This window comes from Macrotis lagotis, chromosome 7, assembly GCF_037893015.1.
Source record: "Macrotis lagotis isolate mMagLag1 chromosome 7, bilby.v1.9.chrom.fasta, whole genome shotgun sequence".
Taxonomy (NCBI): domain Eukaryota; kingdom Metazoa; phylum Chordata; class Mammalia; order Peramelemorphia; family Peramelidae; genus Macrotis; species Macrotis lagotis.
Window position 1 is genome coordinate 112,240,483 of NC_133664.1, and position 20,742 is coordinate 112,261,224.

The window sequence follows — 20,742 nt, forward strand, 5'->3', positions numbered from 1 at the left end:
ATGGCTGAAAATAAATAAATAAAATAATAATTAGAAAAGAAAGTTTAGGCCATAGAGGATCAATAAACAATAAAAGAACCATAAAAGAATTGGTATAAAGGTTTGATCGGTAGCGGGAGCGGAGAGCGGACCCCAGAGAGCCCTGAGAGCAGCCCCACTGCCACCGCCGGCCTAGTCACCATCACACCCCGGGAGGAGCCGCCGCAGGCCCCAGTCACCATCACCGCACCCATGGGCAGCGAGGCCGAGACCCAGCAGCCTCCTGCGGGGGCCGCCCTCAGCACCGCCGGGACCAAGCCCGGCATCACTGGCAGCGGCGGCCCCGGCGGCCTCACATCGGCGGCGCCCGCAGGCGGGGACAAGAAGGTCATCGCAACGAAGGTTTTGGGAACAGTAAAATGGTTCAAAGTAAGAAACGGCTATGGTTTCATCAACAGGAATGACACCAAGGAAGATGTATTTGTACACCAGACTGCCATAAAGAAGAATATCCTCAGGAAGTACCTTCGCTGTGTAGGAGATGGAGAGCCTGTGGAGTTAGATGTTGTTGAAGGAGAAAAGGGTGCGGAGGCAGCTAATGCTACAGGCCCTGGTGGTGTTCCATATGCAGCCGACCGTAACCATTACAGACGTTATCCACGTCGTAGGGGTCCTCCACGGAACTACCAGCAGAATCACCAGAATAGTGAGAGTGGGGAAAAGAACGAGGGATCAGAGAGCGCTCCAGAAGGCCAGCCCCGACCACGTCGTCCCTACCGTGGGCGATGGTTCCCACCTTAGACCCTATGGGCGTCCACAGTATTCCAACCCTCCTGTGCAGGGAGAAGTCATGGAGGGAGCTGACAACCAGGGTGCAGGAGAACAAGGTAGACCAGTGAGACAGAATATGTATCGGGGTTATAGACCACGATTCCGCAGGGGCCCTCCTCGTCAAAGACAGCCTAGAGAGGAAGGTAATGAAAAAGACAAAGAGAACCAAGGAGATGAGACCCAGGGTCAGCAGCCACCTCAACGTCGGTACCGCCGTAACTTCAATGACAAGCGCAGATGCCCAGAGAACCCTAAACCACAAGATGGCAAAGAGACAAAAGCAGCCGAACTGCTAGCTGACAATATGACCGCTCCGGAGGCTGAGCAGGGCGGGGCTGAGTAAATGCCTGCTCACCATCTCTACCATCATCCGGTTTAGTCATTATAAAAGAAGAAAGAATATGAAATTCCAGCAATAATAAGAAATGAACAAAAGATTTGGAATGGAAGACCTAAGTGCTTTCTTTTTGCTATTGACCAGATAACTAGAACTCTCTGCATTTTCTATGCAGCATGGGGTTTTTATTTTTGGGGAATGACAAACATGTTTTTTAAAAGCCTGGTTTTCTCAATATACCTTTAAAGGTTTTTAAATTGTTTCATATCTGGTCAATCTGAGATTTTTAAGAACCTCATTTTTAATTTGTATAAAAGTACACCTGATTTTTTCAAAAATCCACAAACTGCAAGCACCTGTTAATAAAGGTCTTTAAATAAAAAAAAAGAATTGGTACACAAAAGAAACTGTCTATAAGTTGATTTTCCCCAATTTTTTGCTTTCCTTCTGATCTTCACAACAAAGTGGGAAAGATTCTAGCTTCCTGTCATTACAAATAATGCTTGAAATACTATTTCTTTTATCAATTTAAGGAGGAATCCATTTTTACCAATACTTTCTTTTTTTTTTAAAGATTTTATTTGAGTTTTACAATTTTTCCCCTAATCTTACTTCCCTCCCTCCACCCAGCACAGAAGGCAATTTGCCAGTCTTTACATTGTTTCCATGGTATACATTGATCCAAATTGAATGTGATGAGAGAGAAATCACATCCTTAAGGAAGAAACATAAAGTATAAGAGATAGCAAGATCAGGCAATAACATATCAGCTTTGTTTTCTAAATGAAAAGTAATGGTCCTTGGTTTTTGTTCAAACACCACAGTTCTTTCTTTGGATATAGTTGGTATTCTCCATTGCAGACAGCCCCAAATTGTCCCTGATTATTGGACTGATGGAATGAGCGAGTCCATCAAAGTTTATCATTGCCCCCATATTGCTGTTAGGGTGTACAGTGTTTTTCTGGTTCTGCTCATCTCACTCAGCATCAGTTCATGCAAATCCCTCCAGGCTTCCCTGAATTCCCATCCTTCCTGGTTTCTAATAGAACAAAAGTGTTCCATGACATATATATATATATATATATATATATATATATATATATATATATATATATATATATACCACAGTATACTAAGCCATTCTCCAGTTGAAGGACATTTACTTGATTTCCAATTCTTTGCCACCACAAACAGGGCTACTATGAATATTTATGTACAAGTAATGTTTTTACCCCTTTTCATCATCTCATCAAGGTATAGACCCAGTAGTGGTACTGGATCGAGGGTTATGCACATTTTGTTGCCCTTTGGGTATAGCTCCAAATTGCTCTCCAGAAAGGTTAGTGAGTTCATAGTTCCACCAACAATGTAATAGTGTCCCAGATTTCTCACAACCGTTCCAACAATGATCATTATCCTTTCTGGTCAAATGAGCCAGACTTAAGAGATATGAGATGTTACCTCAGAGAAGCTTTAATTTGCATTTCGCTAATTAGTAATGACTTGGAGCAATTTTTCATATGGCTATGTATTGCTTTGATCTCTTCATCTGTAAATTGCCTTTGCATATCTTTTGACCATTTTTCAATTGGGGAATGGCTTGTTTTTTATATATTTGACTCAGTTCTCTCTATATTTTAGAAAGGAGTCCTTTGTCAGAAACATTAGTTGTAAAGATTTTTTCCCAGTTTACTACATTTCTTTTTATTTTACTTACAGTGGTTTTGTCTGTGCAAAAGCTTTTTAATGTAATGTAATCAAAATCATCTAGTTTGTTTTTAGTTTTAGAGATGTTCTCCATCTCTTTCTTAGTCATAAACTGCTTCCCTTTCCATAGATCTGACAGGTAAACTACTCCTTGATCTTCTAATTTGCTTATAATATTGTATTCTGTGTCTAAATCCCGAATCCATTTTGGTCTTTTCTTGGTATAGGGTGTGAAGTGTTGATCTATTCTAAGTTTCTTCCATACTAACTTCCAATTTCCCCAGCAGTTTTATCAAAGAGAGAGTTTTTATCCCAATAGCTGGACTCTTTAGGTGTATCAAACAGTAGATTACTATAATCATTTCCTGCTGCTACACCTAGTCTATTCCACTGATGCACCATTCTATTTCTTAACCAATATAAGACAGTTTTGATGACTGATGCTTCATAATATAATTTTAGATCAGGTAGGGCTAAGCCACCTTCTTTTTTCACTTTTTCTCATCGAATCCCTGGAAATTCTTAATTTTTTTTATTTCTCTATATGAAGTCACTTACAACTTTTTATAACTCATTAAAGTATTTTTATGGAATTTTGATTAGTAGGGCACTAAACAATTAGTTTAGCTTTGATAGAATTGTCATTTTTATTATATTAGCTCGATCTATCCATGAGCAGTTTATGTTTGCCCAGTTATTTAAATCTGATTTAATTTGTGTGAGAAGTGTTTTGTAATTGTTTTCAAAAAGTTTCTGAGTCTGCCTTGGCAAATAAACTCCCAGGTATTTTATATTGTCAGAGGTTACTTTGAATGGGATTTCTCTTTCTAGCTCTTCCTTCTGTATCTTGCTAGTCATATCTCAGGATTTATGAGGGTTTATTTTATATCGCAACTTTTGCTAAAATTGTTATTTGTTTCCAGTAGTTTTTTTTGGAGATCCCAATTTCCTCCTACCTTAACTGCAATTGTCAGTTTTCATTTTATTTGCTTTCCAATTATATACAATACTAATATGTACCCTTCATTTTTTGCAAGGCTCTGAATTCTAAAATTTTTTCCCCCACCCTCACTTCCCTCTCCCCCCCACAGAAGGCTGTCTGATAGTCTCTACATGGTTTTTATGTCATAAATTGATGTAAACTGAATGTGTTATAAGACTAAACATAAGAATAAGCATAAACCCTCCCCCAAAGAAGATGAGAAACATCAAGAATAGAGAGAGAGAAAAAAATTGTACTTCAGTCTGTGTTCAGATTTCATTAGCTCTGTCTCTGGGATGAGTTCCTTTCTTTATCATAAGTCCACCAGAGATGTTGCTTCAATATTTTTTCCCACAGTTGGTATTACTAGCTGTACTTCCACACTATTTCTCCCTACTCTAATTTATTCTATTCTCTCTCTCCTTTCATTCTGGCCCTGTCCAAAAAATGTGTTGAATCTGAGTACCCTCTCCCTTGATCTTCCCTCTCTTCTATCACCTATTCCCCCCTTCCCTTCCCCCATTGCCCCTTATCCCATCCCCTTGTTTTTATTTTTCTCTAGGGTAAGATAGATTTCCTCATCCTATTAAGTGTGTAGATCATTTCCACTAAGGATGAAGGCTCACTCTTTCCCCCTTACCTCCCCCCTACTCCATTGCAAAAGCTTTTTCTTGTCTATTTTGTGAAATCTTTCAGCTACTTCTTCATCTCCTTTTCCTTCCTCCAAGTACTTTCCCCGTCACCCATTGACTCCATCCCTTTACCATATCATTCCCTTATATTCTGCTCCTTCCTATGTCCTGTATATATATATATATATATATATATATATATATATATATATATATATATATATATTCCTTGTAACAACTCTTATAAATGGGAAATTTCATATGAGTTATCAATATCTTCTTCCTGTGCGGGAATACAAACAGTTCAACATCATCAAGTTCCTCATAGTTAGTCCATCTCTTCCACTCCCTCTATGGTTCACCAGAGTCCTGTATGTGAACATCAAACTTTCTGTTCAGCTCTGGTTATCTCAATAGGAAAGTTTGAAAGTCCCCTGTTTCATTGAAAATCCATCTTTTCCCCTGAAAGAGGATGCTCAGTTTTGCTGGGTAGTTGATTCTTGATTGTAAACCCAGATCTTTTATCTTCTGGAATATCATATTCCAATCCCTATGAATGCTTAAAGTAGGTGCTGCCAGATCCTGTGTAATCCTGACTATGGGGCCTTGGTAGTTGAATTGTTTGCTTCTGGCAGCTTTTAGAATTTTCTCTGATTTGGGAGTTTTGGAATTTGGCTATAATATTCCTGGAAGTTTTTCTTTTGGGATCTCTTTCAGGGGGTGACTGGTGAATTCTCTTGATTTCTATTTTACCCTCAGCTTCTAGGTTCTCAGGGCAATTTTGCTGTATTATTTCTTGAAAAATGAAGTCTAGGCTCTTGTCCTCGTTGTGGCTTTCAGATAGTCCAATAATTTTTAAATTATTTCTTCTAGATCTGTTTTCAAGGTCGGGTTGTTTTTCCAATGACATATTTCACATTTTCTTCTAATTGTTGTTTTTTTTTTTGAAGAGATTTATTTCTTCCTGATTTCTTGCAAAGTCATCAGCTTCCTTTAGTTCCATTCTGCAATTCAAGGAGTTATTTTCTTCAGAGAGCTTTTTTATCTCTTTTTCCAGCTGACCAATTCTGCTTTATAAGGCATTCTTTGCATCAGTCTTTTGTTTTGCTTTTTCCATTAGGTCTAAACTGGTTTTAAACATATTATTTTCTTCAGTATATTTTGTATATCTTTCACCAAGCTTTTGATTTGGTTTTCATGATTTTTCTGCATCACTCTCATTTCTACTCCCATTTTTCCCTCCACCTCCCTTAATTTCTTGTCACAGTCTTTTTTGAGCTCATCCATAGTCTGAGCCCATTTTCTATATCTCTTGGAGGTTTTGGATATGGAAACGTCAATTTTGTCATCATCTGAGTATGTGTTTTGATCTTCCATGGGACTAAAGTAATTCTCTATGGTCAGATTCTTCTTTTTCTGTTGCTTACTCATTTCCTCTTCCCAAGACTAAGTTACAGCACTTGCATGGCTTTGGGGTTGTTTTTTTTTTGGGGGGGAGGGACACCTCACTGGGACCTTTATTCCTCCAAGGTCTTATGCTCTCTAGCCTGTACTTTGTTATGTTAAATGGATGCAGTACTTCCCTCTTCCCTGGGGCTATATGGAGGGATCCAGCTTGGATATTTAGTATGGAAGCCCAAATTGCAATATTTGAGTGTAGGCAAACAACAGAATCCTACCCCAGGGAGAGCAGAGAAATTGCTGCTGACTTCCCTTACTGTCTCTGGGGTTTCAGGCTGCTTTCTCCAGATTCTTGCTGCAGATTCTATGGGTGGTGCTCCTCACTCCACACTCATTCTGTTGGAACAGAGTTCTCTCACTGTCCCTTCAAAGTGTTGCTGGTGACCTCTGGGCTGGGCTGTATTGGGCTGGGCTGGGTTGGGCTGGGCTGGGCTACTCTGGGCTGTTCTGTGGTTACAGCTTTTTTCCCCAACCCCTGATCCTGGTGAAACATACCTTTCCCACAGGACTTCTAAGTTATTTTGGACTGGGAAAATGTATCAATGTGTCAGTCTTTCCGTGGGTTCTGCCCCTCTAAATTTTGGTTAGAGCCCTCATTTGTTTTTTTTTTTGGAGTTTGGGGGGTAGGAGTTCCCAGGGAAATGCTGCCTTCATGCTGCCAACTTGGCTCCCTCCAATAATTTTTTGGATGATTTCTTGGGATTCTCTAGGTACACCATCATGCCATCTGCAAAGAGAGAGAGAGTTTTTTCTCTTTCTTCCCAATTATAATTCATTTAATTGCTTTTTCTTCTCTTATTGCTGAAGCTAACATTTTTAATATGATATTGAATAGTAGTGGTGATAATAGGCATCCTTGTTTCACCCCTGATCTTATTGGGAATGCTTCTTGCCTCTACCCATTGAATATAATGCTTATTGATGGTTTCAGATAGATATTGCTTATTATTCTAAAGAACAGTCCATTTATGCCTACACTCTCTAGTGTTTTTAGTAGCAATGGGTGCTGTATTTTGTCAAAAGCTTTTTCAGCATCTATTGATATAATCATATAATTTTAGATAGGTTTGTTGTGGATATATGTAATTATACTAACAGTTTTCCTAATATTGAACAAACCCTGTATTCCTGGGATAAATCCTACTTGGTCAAAATGTATTATTCTAGTGATAACTTGTAATCATTTTGCTAAGATTTTATTTAAGATTTTTGCATTTATATTCATCCGTAAGATAGATCTATAATTTTCTTTTTCTCTTTTAACTCTTCCTGGTTTACATATCAGCACCATATTGGTGTCATAGAATGAGTTAGGCAGAGTTCTGTCTTCACCTATATTTCAAAGAATTTATATAGAATTGGAATCAATTGTTCCTTAAATGTTTGGTAAAATTCACTTTTGAATCCATCAGGCCCTGGAGTTTTTTCTTAGAGAGTTCAATGATGGCTTGTTGAATTTTTTTTTCTGAAATAGGGTTCTTTAGCTATATAATCTCCTCTTCATTTAACCCAGGCAACTTATATTTTTGTAAATATTCATCCATTCCACTTAGATTGACAAATTTATTGGCATAGAGTTGAGCAAAATAATTTTGAATTATTATTCTAATTTCCTCCTCATTGGTGGTGAGTTCACCTTTTTGATTTGTGATAATAGCAATTTGGTTTTCATCTTTCTTTTTTTTAATCAAATTGACCAGGGATTTATCAATTTTTTAAAATTTTTTTTCATAAAACCAACTCAGTTTCATTTATTAATTCAATATTTGTTTTGATTTTGTTTTTATTAATTTCTCCCTTAATTTTTATAATTTCTAATTTGGTATTTAATTGAGGAGTTTTAATTTGTTCTATCTCTAATTTTTTAGTTGCATATTTAGTTCATTGATTTTCCTCTTTCTCTAATTTATTCATGTAAGCATTTAATGATATAATATATCCCATGACAGCTGCTTTGAGTGAATCCCATAGGTTTTGGTATGTTGTTTCATTATTGTCATTATCTAGGATAAAATATTTAATTCCTTGTATAATTTGTTATTTTATCGACTTATTCTTTAAAATGAGGTTATTCAGTTTCCACTTAGTTCTGAGTCTATATCTCCCTGGCCCAATATGGAATATGACTTTTATTGCATTGTGATCTGAGAAAGATATATTCACTATTTCTGCCCTTCTGCAATTTATTATTAGATTTTTATGCCCCAGTAAATGGTCAATTTTTGTTTAAGTGCCATGTACTGTAGAAAAAAAGGTATATTCCTTTCTATCCCCATTCAATTTCCTCCATAAATTTATCATATGTGGGTTTTCTAACAATCTACCTATTTAAATTATTTCTTGTTTATTTTATGATTTGATTTATCTATATCTGAGAGCAGGAGGTTGAATTCTCCCACTAGTAGAGTTTTGCTGTCTATGTCTTCCTGTATTTCTTTCAGCTTCTCCTCTAAGAATTTGGATGCTATACCATTGGGTGCATACATATTCAGTATTGAAATCACTTTATTGTCTATGGTACCTTTTAGGAGGATATAGTTTCCTTCCTTATCTTTTTTAACCCTATATTTTTGCAGCTGCTTTGTCTGAGATAAGGATTTCTACCCCTGCTTTTTTAACTTCAGCTGAAACAAAATACATTTTACTCCAACCTTTTACCTTTTCTCTATATGTACCTCTGCTTCAAATGAGTTTATTGTAATCAGCATATTGTAGGGTTTTGGTTTTTAATCCAGTCTACTATTTGCTTATATTTTAAGGGAGAGTTCATCCCATTCACATTCAAAGTCATAATTACTAACTCTTTAATGCCCTCCATGCTATCTTCCCTCTGTTTGTATTTTCCCCCCTTTTACCTTTATTTATATTCCCCAGTAATTTGTTTCTGAATACCACCCCTTCAATGTATTTGCCCTCCTATATCCATCCCCTCCCCTTTTGTTCCCCTTTCTCATTTTTCCTTTCCCCTTCCCTTCCTTTGTTAGCTCCCCCCTTTTCTCCCCCTCCCTGTATCTGTTCCCCACCTGCCCTTTTCCCCTTTTAATACTTGAAACGTAAGATTTTTTTAAGTTAACTGAGTGTGTGTGTGTAAGTTAACTTTAAGCCAGATCTGATGAGAGTTATTTTTAGGTATTTCTCATCTCCTCCCTTCTTCCCCTCTATTACCATAGGTCTTTTGTACCTCTTAATGCAATGAGTTTTACCCCATTCAAATCCCTTCCTCCTCCTGTCTTCTTCCTGTCCCCCTTTTTAAAGAGGAAGTGTTTTTAAATCATTCTGAGTCATGGACAATTCTGAGTATCCATTGCTTCTGGCTAAGTATATTTTCCCTAATAGAGTTACAATTCTTGAGAGATATTAGAGTCTTTCTCCCAAGTAGTGATATAGGGAGTTTCATCCCATTGGGTAGCAGTCTCATGGATAAGTCCTGAGTGTCCATCCTTTCTGGCTAAGTATATTCTCTCTGATAGAGTTACAATTCCTTAGAGTTCTGAGACTCTTTTTCCCATGCTGGGATATAGCCAGTTTCATCTTATTGGATAACATTTTTTTTTCTTTATACCCCCTTTTTTTTAACTTTTTCATGTGTCTCTTGAGTCTCCTGTTTGATGTCCAAATTTTCTATGTAGCTATTGTTTTTCTTTATCAGGAATTGTTGGAAATCTTCCATTTCATTAAATGTCCATCATTTCCCTGAAATAGAAGGCTCAGCTTTGCTGGATAGTGGATTATTGGCTGCATTCCAAGCTCCCTTGCTCTTCAGAATATCTTGTTCCAGGCTCTTTGATCCCTTAATGTTGATGCAGTTAGGTTCTGTGTAATCCTTACTCTGGTTCCTTGGTATCTAAATTTCTTCTTTCTTGCTGCCTGCAGGATTTTCTCTTTTATTTGATAGTTCTGGCATTTGACCACAACATTCCTCGGTGTTTTCATATCGGGATCTCTTTCCAGAGGGGTGAGATGTCTTTCAATAACTATTTTGCCCTCTGGTTCCATGACATCAGGGCAATTTTTTTATCACTAAATCCTGTAATATTAGGTCTAGGCTTTTTTTTCCTCTTCAAGGTTTACAGGAAGACCTATAATTCTCAGGTTGTCTCTTCTTGATCTATTCTCGAGATCAGTGTTTTTGCTGATGAGGTATTTTACATTTTCTTCTATTTGTTTTTATATTTTTTGATTTTGTGAAACAGGCTCTTGCTGTCTCATGAAGTCATTAGTTTCCACAGACTCCATTCTTTATTTTAGAGAAGAGTTTTCTTCATTTACCTTTTGCAACTCACTTTCCAATTGATTAATTCTATTTTTGAAAGAGCTTTCCATTTGACCAATTAAGGGTTTAAGAGAATTATTTTCTTTTTTTTCATTTTCCCATTTGAGGATCTGAGAGAATTGTTCTCACTTTTTATTTTCCCAATCGAGGATCTGGGAACATTATTCTCATTTTGTGTTTGTCCAATTATATTTCCTAATGATTTGTTTTCTTGTTGCAAGGTGTTAATCTTCTCTTGGGTTTCTTTTCTCAAATTTTCCAATTGATTTTCAAATTCCTTCCTTATTTCTTCAAGAAAGTCTTTTTGTGCTGGAGACCAGATCATATTCTCCTCAGAGATTCTAGGTCTCTTGAAGTTAGGGTATTTTCCTTCCAAGAATTTTTCTATGGACCCTTCCTCTTGCTGGCCTTTCTTCATTTTACTAAGACCTTGAGTTGGGGAGGGGCTGGTTCACAGAGGTTTGGTGTTGGAATTCCTAGAGGCTTTACTCACTGGGTGGAATATCTCCAGTTGGCTAGTAGGGGGTACTAGAGGTTTTGGTTACTGAATGTAATATCTCCAGCTGGCCAGTAAGTTTCCAGGTTGTTTTCTCTGGCATGTCTGTGACCTTGATTGAGGCGGGAGTGATTGAATATGTTAAATACTTTTGCCTTTGATCAACAGTGGGCCATACCCTGGGGTGAGGTCATCACTCTCCCTATTGTCAAATGAGGTGTTTCTGCTGCTCACATACCTGTGCCTGCGCAGGTTTGTAATTGTGGGAAGAGGTTTCAGCTGAAATGGAGGTGTGGACTCTGAGTTCCTCCTGACCAGTGGGGCTCAGGGATAGATGTCTGTAGCTCTCCCACACCAGAACTCTCCCTCTAGACCTGTTGGAAAGCTCCTGAGGTTCAATGCCAACACAATGCCTCTGCTCCCTAATTGACCCAAGCCCCTGTGTTCTATCAGGCTCCAGCCACATTGCTGATCAAGCAAGTCTGGTTCTTGGACCCTCAGGTTCCCAAGGCTCCAGCCCTGCTGCTAATCAGGTTAATCTGTGGCTAATCCAGGCTCCCAGGCTTGCCTTGGTTCGTGCTCCCAGCAGAGTTTGCCTTCTGCACCCAGACTCACACACGATTTAAGAAGACAGAACCTGAAGTAGATATTCTTTCTCCTGGCTTTTCTTTCTAGGTTTTGTTGATCAGATTTCTGTTAAGAGGTTTGTTTCATTTCAAATATGGGGAAAGATCAGGAGATTTTAGAACTGTGCCTGTCTTCTCTCTACCATCTTGGTGGGAAGCCTTACCAAATCCTTCAATATTTTTAAAATGAAAACTAATGTTGAACCTTATCATAAGTTTTTTCTTCAAAAATTGATATAATGATTTTGTGATTTTTCCTGAATTTTAACTTTCATTATTAATGAAATTGATTGTTTTAATTATATTCCTCAATTTAAATTATCCTGAATTCCTGGTATGAATCCAACTATGTCATTATATATATTATTTATTTTTTTGCATCACAGTGGGGTTAAATGACATGCCTAAGGTCATACATCTAACTAAGTATTAAGAGTCTGGTGCTGGATTTGGACTCAAGGGTCCATGCTCTATCCTTTGCACCACCTAGCTGACCCTACCTAGCCTTTTATTTAGAATTTTAGTATCCAGGCATCCTGAGTAAAGGTAGGGACTCTATGGAATTCTCCCCCCAAACTATTTCAAATACCTTTAAATAATGATTTCAACCAAATTCTAGAGTGTAAGAACCCACAAAAATATTGAATAAAACTATTTTCCAGTCCAAGATAAGTTGGAGAATCTGAAGGAAGGATCTCTTATCCCAGGGTTAGAAAGCAAACCAGTTCTAGCCCTTCAGGAACAGACACTTGGCACCTGGGTTCCTAGGGGCTCCTGGGTCTGTAGCAGCAATGGTGGTTTCCTGATCTCCAAGCCCAGGAATTGCCAAAGATAATTGGGAAAGTCAACAGGAAAACTGGACCAGCTTAGCCCTCATCACAGACCTCACTCCAGGAGACCAGGAGCAGATCCAGGGAGCCACTTGGCATAGAGCCAGCTGGCAGTGCTTCCAGAGCTCTCAGCTCATTGACAATAAAGGGGTCTGGGGAGATTGCAGTGGTCTCTTTGCTATGCCTGAGGCAGGACTCTGTTGCTTTGTATATACCAAGATCTGGGTTGCACTTTGGGACCCCAGTCTCAGGAAAAGGAGCAGAAACACAACAGAGCTCACCACCTGCAGCAGAGCAGGGACTCTCCTCACAGTTTTCGGGCATGTTGACCAGAGGACAGATGAGGAGAGCAGTCATAGACTCTTATAAGACCTTGAAGGAACTGAGAACTTGCAGGTCCTTGGGAGTGCATCATCCACACTGGAAATAGAGTCCACCTTAACAAAAAGTTAAAATTAAGTTATAGATGAGCAAACAACAGAAGAAAAAAAATCAGCCATAGACAATTACTTTGGACCTATGAAGGATAAAAATATACACTCAGAAGATAGAAAATTCAAAGCTTCTACATACAAAGCCTCTGAGAAAAATATAAATTGATCTTAGGCCATGTAAGAACTCAAAGTAGATTTTGAGAATCAAGTAAGGAAGGTAGAGGAAAAAAATGGGAAGAGAAATGAGAGTAATGCAGGAAAATCAGAAAAATCAAGTCAGCAGTAATCAGAAAAATCAAGTCAGCAGTTTGGTGGAGATACAAAAAAATACTGAAGAAAAGAATGTCTTAAAACCCAGTTTGGATCAAAGGTAAAAAACACTTCAAAAAGTTCAATGAGAAGAAGAATACCTTAAAAACAGATTTGGCCAGATTCAATAGAAGATACAAAAATTCTTTGAAGAAAATAATCCCTTCAAATGCAGCATGTAACTAAGGGAAGCAGATGATTTTGTGACAAATCAAGAAATAATAAAACAAAACCAAAAGAATTAAAAACTAGAAGAAAATGTGAAATATCTCACTGGAAAAGCAACTGATTTGGAAAATAGAACCAGGAGAGATAATTTAAAAATTATTGGACTACTTGAAAAACCATGCCTACCATTTTGCAAGTGGTGCCACTGCTAGGTCTATATTACAGAAGAGATGAATAAGAGCCTAGACTTTATTTTTTTCAAGAAATTCTTCAGGAATACTGCCCTGATATTCTAGAAGCAGAGAGTAAAATAGAAATTGAAAGAATCCACCAATTATCTCTTGAAAATAATCCAAAGATGAAAACTACCAGAAATATTACAGCCAAATTTCAGAACTCCCAAGTCAAGGAGAAGTTGTTGCAAGCAATCAGAAAGGAAAAATTCAAAAATCTTGTAACTACAATCAGGATAACACAAGATTTAGCAGCTTCTACATTAGGGGTTTGTATGTCTTGGAATATTATATTCTGAAAGGCAAAAGAAATTGAATTACAGCCAAGAATCACCTACCCAGCAACACTGAACATTCTCTTTAAAGGGAAAAGATGGAAATTCAATGAAATAGGAGACTTTCAAACTTTCCAGATGACATTAATAGCACTAACCAGAAAGTTTGATCTACAAGGACTCAGGTGAAGAATAGACACGGTAAATGGAAGGACAAATCATGAGGGACTTAATAGTTTTGAACTGTTTGTATTTCTGCATTGGAAAATGATACTGATAACTCATAAGAACCTTCTCATTTGTTAGGACAATTAAGAAGGATCAATTATAGACAAGGCACAGGAGGGAATTAAATTTGAAGTTACTCTATATTAAAAAGTTGAAGTTAATGGGGAAGAAAGGAATGTACAGAGAGAAAAGGAAAGGAGAGGTAGAAAGGGGTGATCTATCTCACATTAAAGAGGCACGAAAAAGCTTTTGCAGTGGAGTGGAAGAGGGATAATGTGAAGTGGGGTGAGTGAGCATTACTATCATCGAAATTGTCTCAGAGAGGGAATAACATACACACTTTATTTGGTATAGAAATATATCTTACTCTAGAGGAAAATAGGGAAGGAAATAGATAAGAGAAAGGTGATGGGTGTAGAGGTATAGGTGATAAAAGGGAGGGAACATAGTGGAGAGAGTAGTCAGATGCAACACACTTTTGAAGAAGTACAGGGTGAAAGGAGAGAGGGTATAGAATAAATGGGGGTGGGGCAAATAGAATGGAGAGAAATACAGCTAGCAATGACAACTGTTGGGCAAAAATATTGAATCAAGTTTCTCTGATAAAGTCTTTATTTCACAAACATAAAAAATGGAGTCAAATTTATAAAAAATAAAAGGCATTCCCTAACTGATAAATGACCAAGATATATCAATGCAGATAATTTAATTTTTTTAACTATCCTACCTCAACAATGATAAGAGAAATACAGGCTGGAACAATTGCGAGCTATATCTTTATACCTATTGGATTGGCTAATAGGAGAAAATTACAAATGTTGGAAGGGATGTAGGGCAACTGATATATTGATACACTGTGGGAGGAGTTGTAAAATGATTCAACAATTCTGTAGAGCAATTTGTAACTATGCCCAAAGGGCTGAAAATTATACCTACCCTTTGGCCAAGTGGTGCCACTGCTAGGTCTATATTCCAGAAGAGATGAAATATGGGAAGAAAAGAATCTATTTGAACAGAAATATTTATAACAGCTCTCTTGTGGTGGTAAGGAACTGGAGATTGAGGGTATGCCCAGCGTTTAAAGAATGGTTGAACATTTGGTGGTATGTGTTTGAAATAAAATACTTTTCTGTTATGGGAAATGATGAACAGGATGCTCTCATTAAAAAACTTACATGAGCAGATGCAATGGGAAATGACAGTAATATTTCAGGATGATCATGTATGAATGACCTACTATTTTCTCAGCAATACTGTAACCCAGGAGAAGTCTGAAAGACTTATGATAAAGAATGCTTTCCATCCCAAAGACAAAGGTGATTGTGTCTGAATGCAGACTGAAATATATTTTTTTCACTTTATTTTTCTTGAGCTATTTATTTGTGTGTGTGTGTGTGTGTGTGTGTGTGTGTGTGTGTGTGTGTGTGTGGTGGTTTTGTTTACTTTTTACAACATGACTATTATAATAATGTTTTTCATGATTGCACATTTTTAACCTACACTAAGTAGTTTGCTTTCTCAATGAGGGGTAGTGAGGTGGGTGGAAGGGAGAGAATTTGGAACTCAAGAATTTAGAAGTCAATGTTAAAATTTTTTATGGCATGTAGTTGGGGGAAATCTAAAAATTTACATTTGATTAATTAAAAAATAATTTTGGCATTCTTATTAATTAATGAAGTTGATCTATAATTTTCTTTCTTTTATTATTCCTGGTATGTGTATCAGTATCATATTTGTTTTATAAAAAAGATTTTGATGCAACCCATTCTTTGCCTATTATTCAGAATAATTTATTTAATACTAGAATTAGTTTTTTAAATGTTTGATAAAGGTTTGATAAAGCTCACTTTTAATTCTGTATGATTCTCTTGCTTTTTCCTTAAGCTGCTCATTTATGACCTACTCAATGTCTTTTTCTAAAATAAGGTCATTTAGATATCTTATTTTCCCTTCTGCTAATTTGGACAATACATGTTTTTGTAAACATTCTTTCATTTGACTCAAATTGTTATATTTAGTGACATATAATTTGGCAAAATAACTCATTGTAATTGCTTTCATTTCATCACTGTTGGTGTTACATTCACTCATCAATTTAAATATTTGTAATTTGGTTTTCTTTTTTCTGATGCAAATTAACCAGTGGTTGAACAATTTTATCATTTTTTTCTCATAGAGTCACTCAATTTTACTCATTATTTCAATTGATTTTTAACATTCCTTTTTTATTCTAATGTTTTATTTTTAGTATTTCCAATTTAACATTTAATTGGGGATTTTTAGTTTGTTCTCTTGCTAATTGTACACCGAATTCATAGGTCTGTTCTTTCTCTATGTTATTAAAATAAATATTTTTCTCTGTTTACTGCTTTTGCAGTATCCCATTTTGCTATGTTAACTCATTATTGTCATTCTTTTAAATGAAATTATTGATTGTATATATAATTTGTTCTTTAACCAACTAATTCTTTTAGATTATGTTGTTTAAATTCTAAACAATTTTAATCTGTTTCTGTGATCCCTTATTAAATAGAATTTTTCACATTATGATTTGAAAATAGCACTATTAATATTTCTACTTTTAACTATAAAATTTGTAAATCCTAATTTACAATCAATCTGCATAAAAGTACCATGAACTTTTTAGAAATAAAGGCATATTCCTTTCTATTCCCATTCAATTCTCTCTCCATATATCTATCATATCTAACTCATCTGGAATTCCATTCACTTCTTTGACTTGTTTCTATCTTTTTTGTTGTTGTTAGTTTTATCTAGTTCTGACAAGATTAAAGTTCCCCATTCTTATAGTATTGCTATCTATCTCCACCTTTAAGTAATTTAGCTTTTCTTTTAAAAAGCTAGAGGCTTTATTATTTGGTGCATATAGGTATAGTATTGATATTGCTTCATTGTGTATGTGATCTTTTATCGAAATATAGTTACCCTGTTTATCTTTTTAATTAAATCTATTTTAGCTTTAACTTAATCTGAGATCATGATTGCTTTACTTTTTTTTGCATCAACTAAAATATAATACACTCTACTCCAAGCTTCCATTTTAATGCTGTGTGTTCTCATTCTTAAGTGGTTCTTGTAAGCAACATATTTTTGGATTCTAATTTTAATCTATTTTGCTAGGTATTTCTGTTTTACAGGTATTTATCCTATTCACATTCAAAGTTATATTATTAATTGTGAATTTTCCTCCATCTAAATTTTTGAATTTTCTGAAATTATTATTCTCCAGCACTATTTATAGTCTAGGAATGGAGAGTCTTCTTAGGGACCCTTGATTGCTTTCTATTGGCATCATATTTTGAGTGGAAGAAATAAAGAGGAAAAACAGATTTTACGCTTGCTTTGATATAAGAAGAGTTTTGACTTGCTTAGAGCTGCTTGGACAATGGTGACTCCTATTGAATGAAGATCTAGCTGAATTTGTCTACATTTTGCAGATAGCTCACTTAAATTACTTGTCAATAAACAAATGCATTTTGTGTGTTTGTGTGTGTGTTTGTGTGTGTGTGTGTGTGTGTGTGTGTGTGTGTAGCAATATTTTCTAAGCATCCTGTTGAGCATGGTTGTGAACTAAAAGTAGCTTGGCACTGCTTTACTGCCTTGAAAATAAAAGATCTTTTTGCTTAGCATGAGAGTGGCTAGGACTAGAAGATAAATAGCTAGCAAAGAAGTGACCTTGTAGAGTACATATTGTACATGAAAGAACTAAGAACATCAAGTTCTATAATGCATTATTGTGAGTTGCCTTGGTCACCCGAGTTTCTACTTTTAAGTTCCTTTATGTCAAGTGTCTGCATTTTCTCACTTTCCACCAAAAACGTTTTATATACATTAGTGAGACATCATGACCAAGGTTTATGACTGGATCATTTCTATTATTATTTTGCATTCTATGGGGTATATATTATGATTATTACTGCTTATTTTTTATTGTTTAGCAAATGCTTTATGTTTGAGGTTAATAGTATCATGTTGCCTGCTTTTTTTTATAAAGAGGATTCAGGAGCTACAGTGGTGAGTAGTAGAAGTTTATAATTCTGAGCCCTTGAGGGATGGTCAATAAAAGCCAAATTGCTATGGGCAAATATATCTTCTCCCCTAATCTGTAAGAACCCTCTCCTCCACAAATTGCTGGTGAAAGAGCAGGTGAGAGAGTTGCATGAGCTAACAGAAGAAGAAAGGCTTGCCAAATTTGGATGATATATTGATGGATAATATAGACTTCATTGGAGGAGCTGAAGACTCACCCAAACTATTTGAGGATCAGGTAATTTAATGCTGGTAAGTTGAGGAGTTAAGATCTGAAAGTAGACCTTATGTATCCAAGTCTTATACTCCTTACATTGTACTATGCTATTTCTCTTTCAGAATATTCAGAATTCTTGACTGTGGAAATCCATTCAGGTCTGCTTTCTAGTTGATAAAACTCCTATTCATTCATTTAAATTCTCTCTCTCTCTCTCTCTCTCTCTCTCTCTCTCTCTCTCTCTCTCCATTGTCTCCATTGCTCTCAAATGAGTGTTAAGAATAAAGCATCTGATTAAATTAATTTCCACCAAAGTATGAATGATTGATAGACTGCTTATATATTAACAGTACCTGGGATATTTGGAGTTTAAAAGAGATTAGCTTATTTATAGGAAGGAATGTGTTACTATTAGTGGGAGTTTGAGAGAAAGATGTTTAGCCTGGGGAAAGACGTAAAGATGGAAATGGATCCTGGGTTCCTGAAAATGTGATGATGGTGATGATGATGATGATGATGTTTGTCCTTTGTTCTCGAAGAAGACCATGACATCAGGGAGGTGATGCCATGACAAGAATTTGAATTGGATTTGAGTGAGGTGGTAATGTGGTAAGTCATCAGCCTCATTTTTTTTCCTTCAAAGACATCTGGGTCCAGTGGCCAGATATGAATCAGGATGCCAGGAGATGGCTCTGGACATAAATCAGGGTTGATTGACTTGATCAAGGTCACAGAGCTAGTGTCAAGTGTCTTAGTCGGGATTCAAACCCCTGTCTTCCTGACTCCAAGGCCAGTGCTGTATCTACTGTGTCATCTAACTACAGTCACTGAAACAACTAGATGTTTGTCCAATTTATCTCTAAGGTCAACCTAAGAAAGTTTCTAAAGCTTTTGCTCTTATCAAGTGTGGAAAAGAGAAAAGGCTTCTTCTTTTTTAAGTTTCTTTTAAAGATTCCCTTGCTGATACTTATAAAAAAAATAAGACTTTTCTCTTAACTGACTAAACAATCACCCTGTGACTTCCTGGGTTTGCATGTATAACTGTGGCCATTGAAAAAGTACCCCTAACTGTGTATTAATTAGTATGAGGAAGTGTTTTTAATTGATATTATGCAAGGAATTGGAGGTGTTCAGCCTGAAGGGTTAATAAAAGGGACTATGATGAAGATATAAAGCGATGGATTAGGTGTTGGGGACCTTGGGTCTTATCGTGGACATTAGTTTATTTTGTACCTTCACCAGATGATTTAGATATTCTGAACTTTGTATTTCTAAATGATAAAATAAAAGGTTTGGATTAGATGGATTCTGAAATAATCTACATCCCTAGTCCTATACTTTTGTTATGTTTTGAAAAACTGAAAGGTCTTGTATACAGAAGAGGGACTAGAACTTCCCTGTTTTGTTCTAGAGGGAAGAATGAGGACCAATAAGTGTAAGTATTTGAAACATAATATAAGGTGGAATCTTTGAATATAAGAACAAGTCAAAATTTTAGCTTAGAAGTTTGAGAGAGAAAAGTTGGGCATCATTGAAAGGATGCTCTGGTGTGGTTTACATATCATGTGAATGATGTGTTTGTACTCCTTTCATTGCACATGTTTCAGCACAGAATGAGTATCTACAGGGATGATTTAGAAAGGATTGCTATCTTAGAGGGGAAGTTAGACTGCAAGGCTCTTGAAATTCCTTCTAAATCTGAATTTACATGATTCTATATTCATAGAAATGTTCTGTCCCAGAGCCTTTTTGTGAAACTAACCTTCCTACCCTACCCTACCCTTGCCCCACCATGGAACATGTATAGTCAAAGAAAGGAACTTTAAATATATCTTATTTTATATTCTGATCATTCATTTTGACTGGAATGTGATTAAGTTATTAAGGATTATTTTAGTGGATCATAGTTTTACTAGGTTGGGTAGAAACTGCTTAGTCACAAAAAACTGTTTTCCTACTATTTGGGAATGAAATTTAATTTAAATATTTAATAATAATCTTTCAAATTTCTGAAGAAGTACTTGAGTCACATTTATTTAGATAAATCTTTGGGATGTGTGCTATGATGATGGTGATGGTGATAATGATAATAGTGACAGATATGTCTCTGTATATGTGCTTTAAAGTTTATCAAGTAACTTTACAAACATTATTATATTTAATCTTTTTAACCTCCCTTTAAGGAAGTATATTAATATCACTACTTTGAAAATAGCTAACTAAGCCTAAAGATTTAAATAACTTGTCCAGCATCTCATAGAGGCAGAACTGGAATCAAATCCAGGTTTCCTGACTCCAAGTCCATTGTGCTTCTTTTATTCATAAATTCTGTTTATAATTAAATTGGCTTATTGCCTCTGACCCTCCTTTTCTCTTCTAGAAGGAGGATCTTTTTGTTTTTCTCTCTTCAAATGTAGGGTTGCATGTGTGGAGTGGTGTTGATTGAGAATGATTCCCTTCTTTTTATCATCTGCAATCATTCTTATATAACCCTTCCCATTTTCACCCTGTCCAGTGTTTAACATGCCAGTCTGACACTTAGGAGTTTAGGGAGGAAAAGTTGGGCAGCATGAAAGGGATGCTCTGGAGTTATTTGCACCTGTTCAGAAGTGTGAGAGTGTAATGAAAGCTTCCAGAAGAAGAAATGGAAGTTCTTCTAATTGCATTTTGGTGT

At 36.3% G+C, this 20,742-nt stretch overlaps 1 protein-coding gene across 1 annotated transcript; it reads left to right on the forward strand.

Moving 5' to 3' along the window:
* The first annotated feature begins 231 nt into the window (after positions 1-231).
* On the forward strand, positions 232-1,153 carry LOC141493792 (Y-box-binding protein 1-like). Its single transcript, XM_074195126.1, is given in 2 exon segments — positions 232-776; positions 778-1,153. Coding segments are annotated over 2 exon segments (921 nt in total).
* Positions 1,154-20,742: the final 19,589 nt, after the last annotated feature.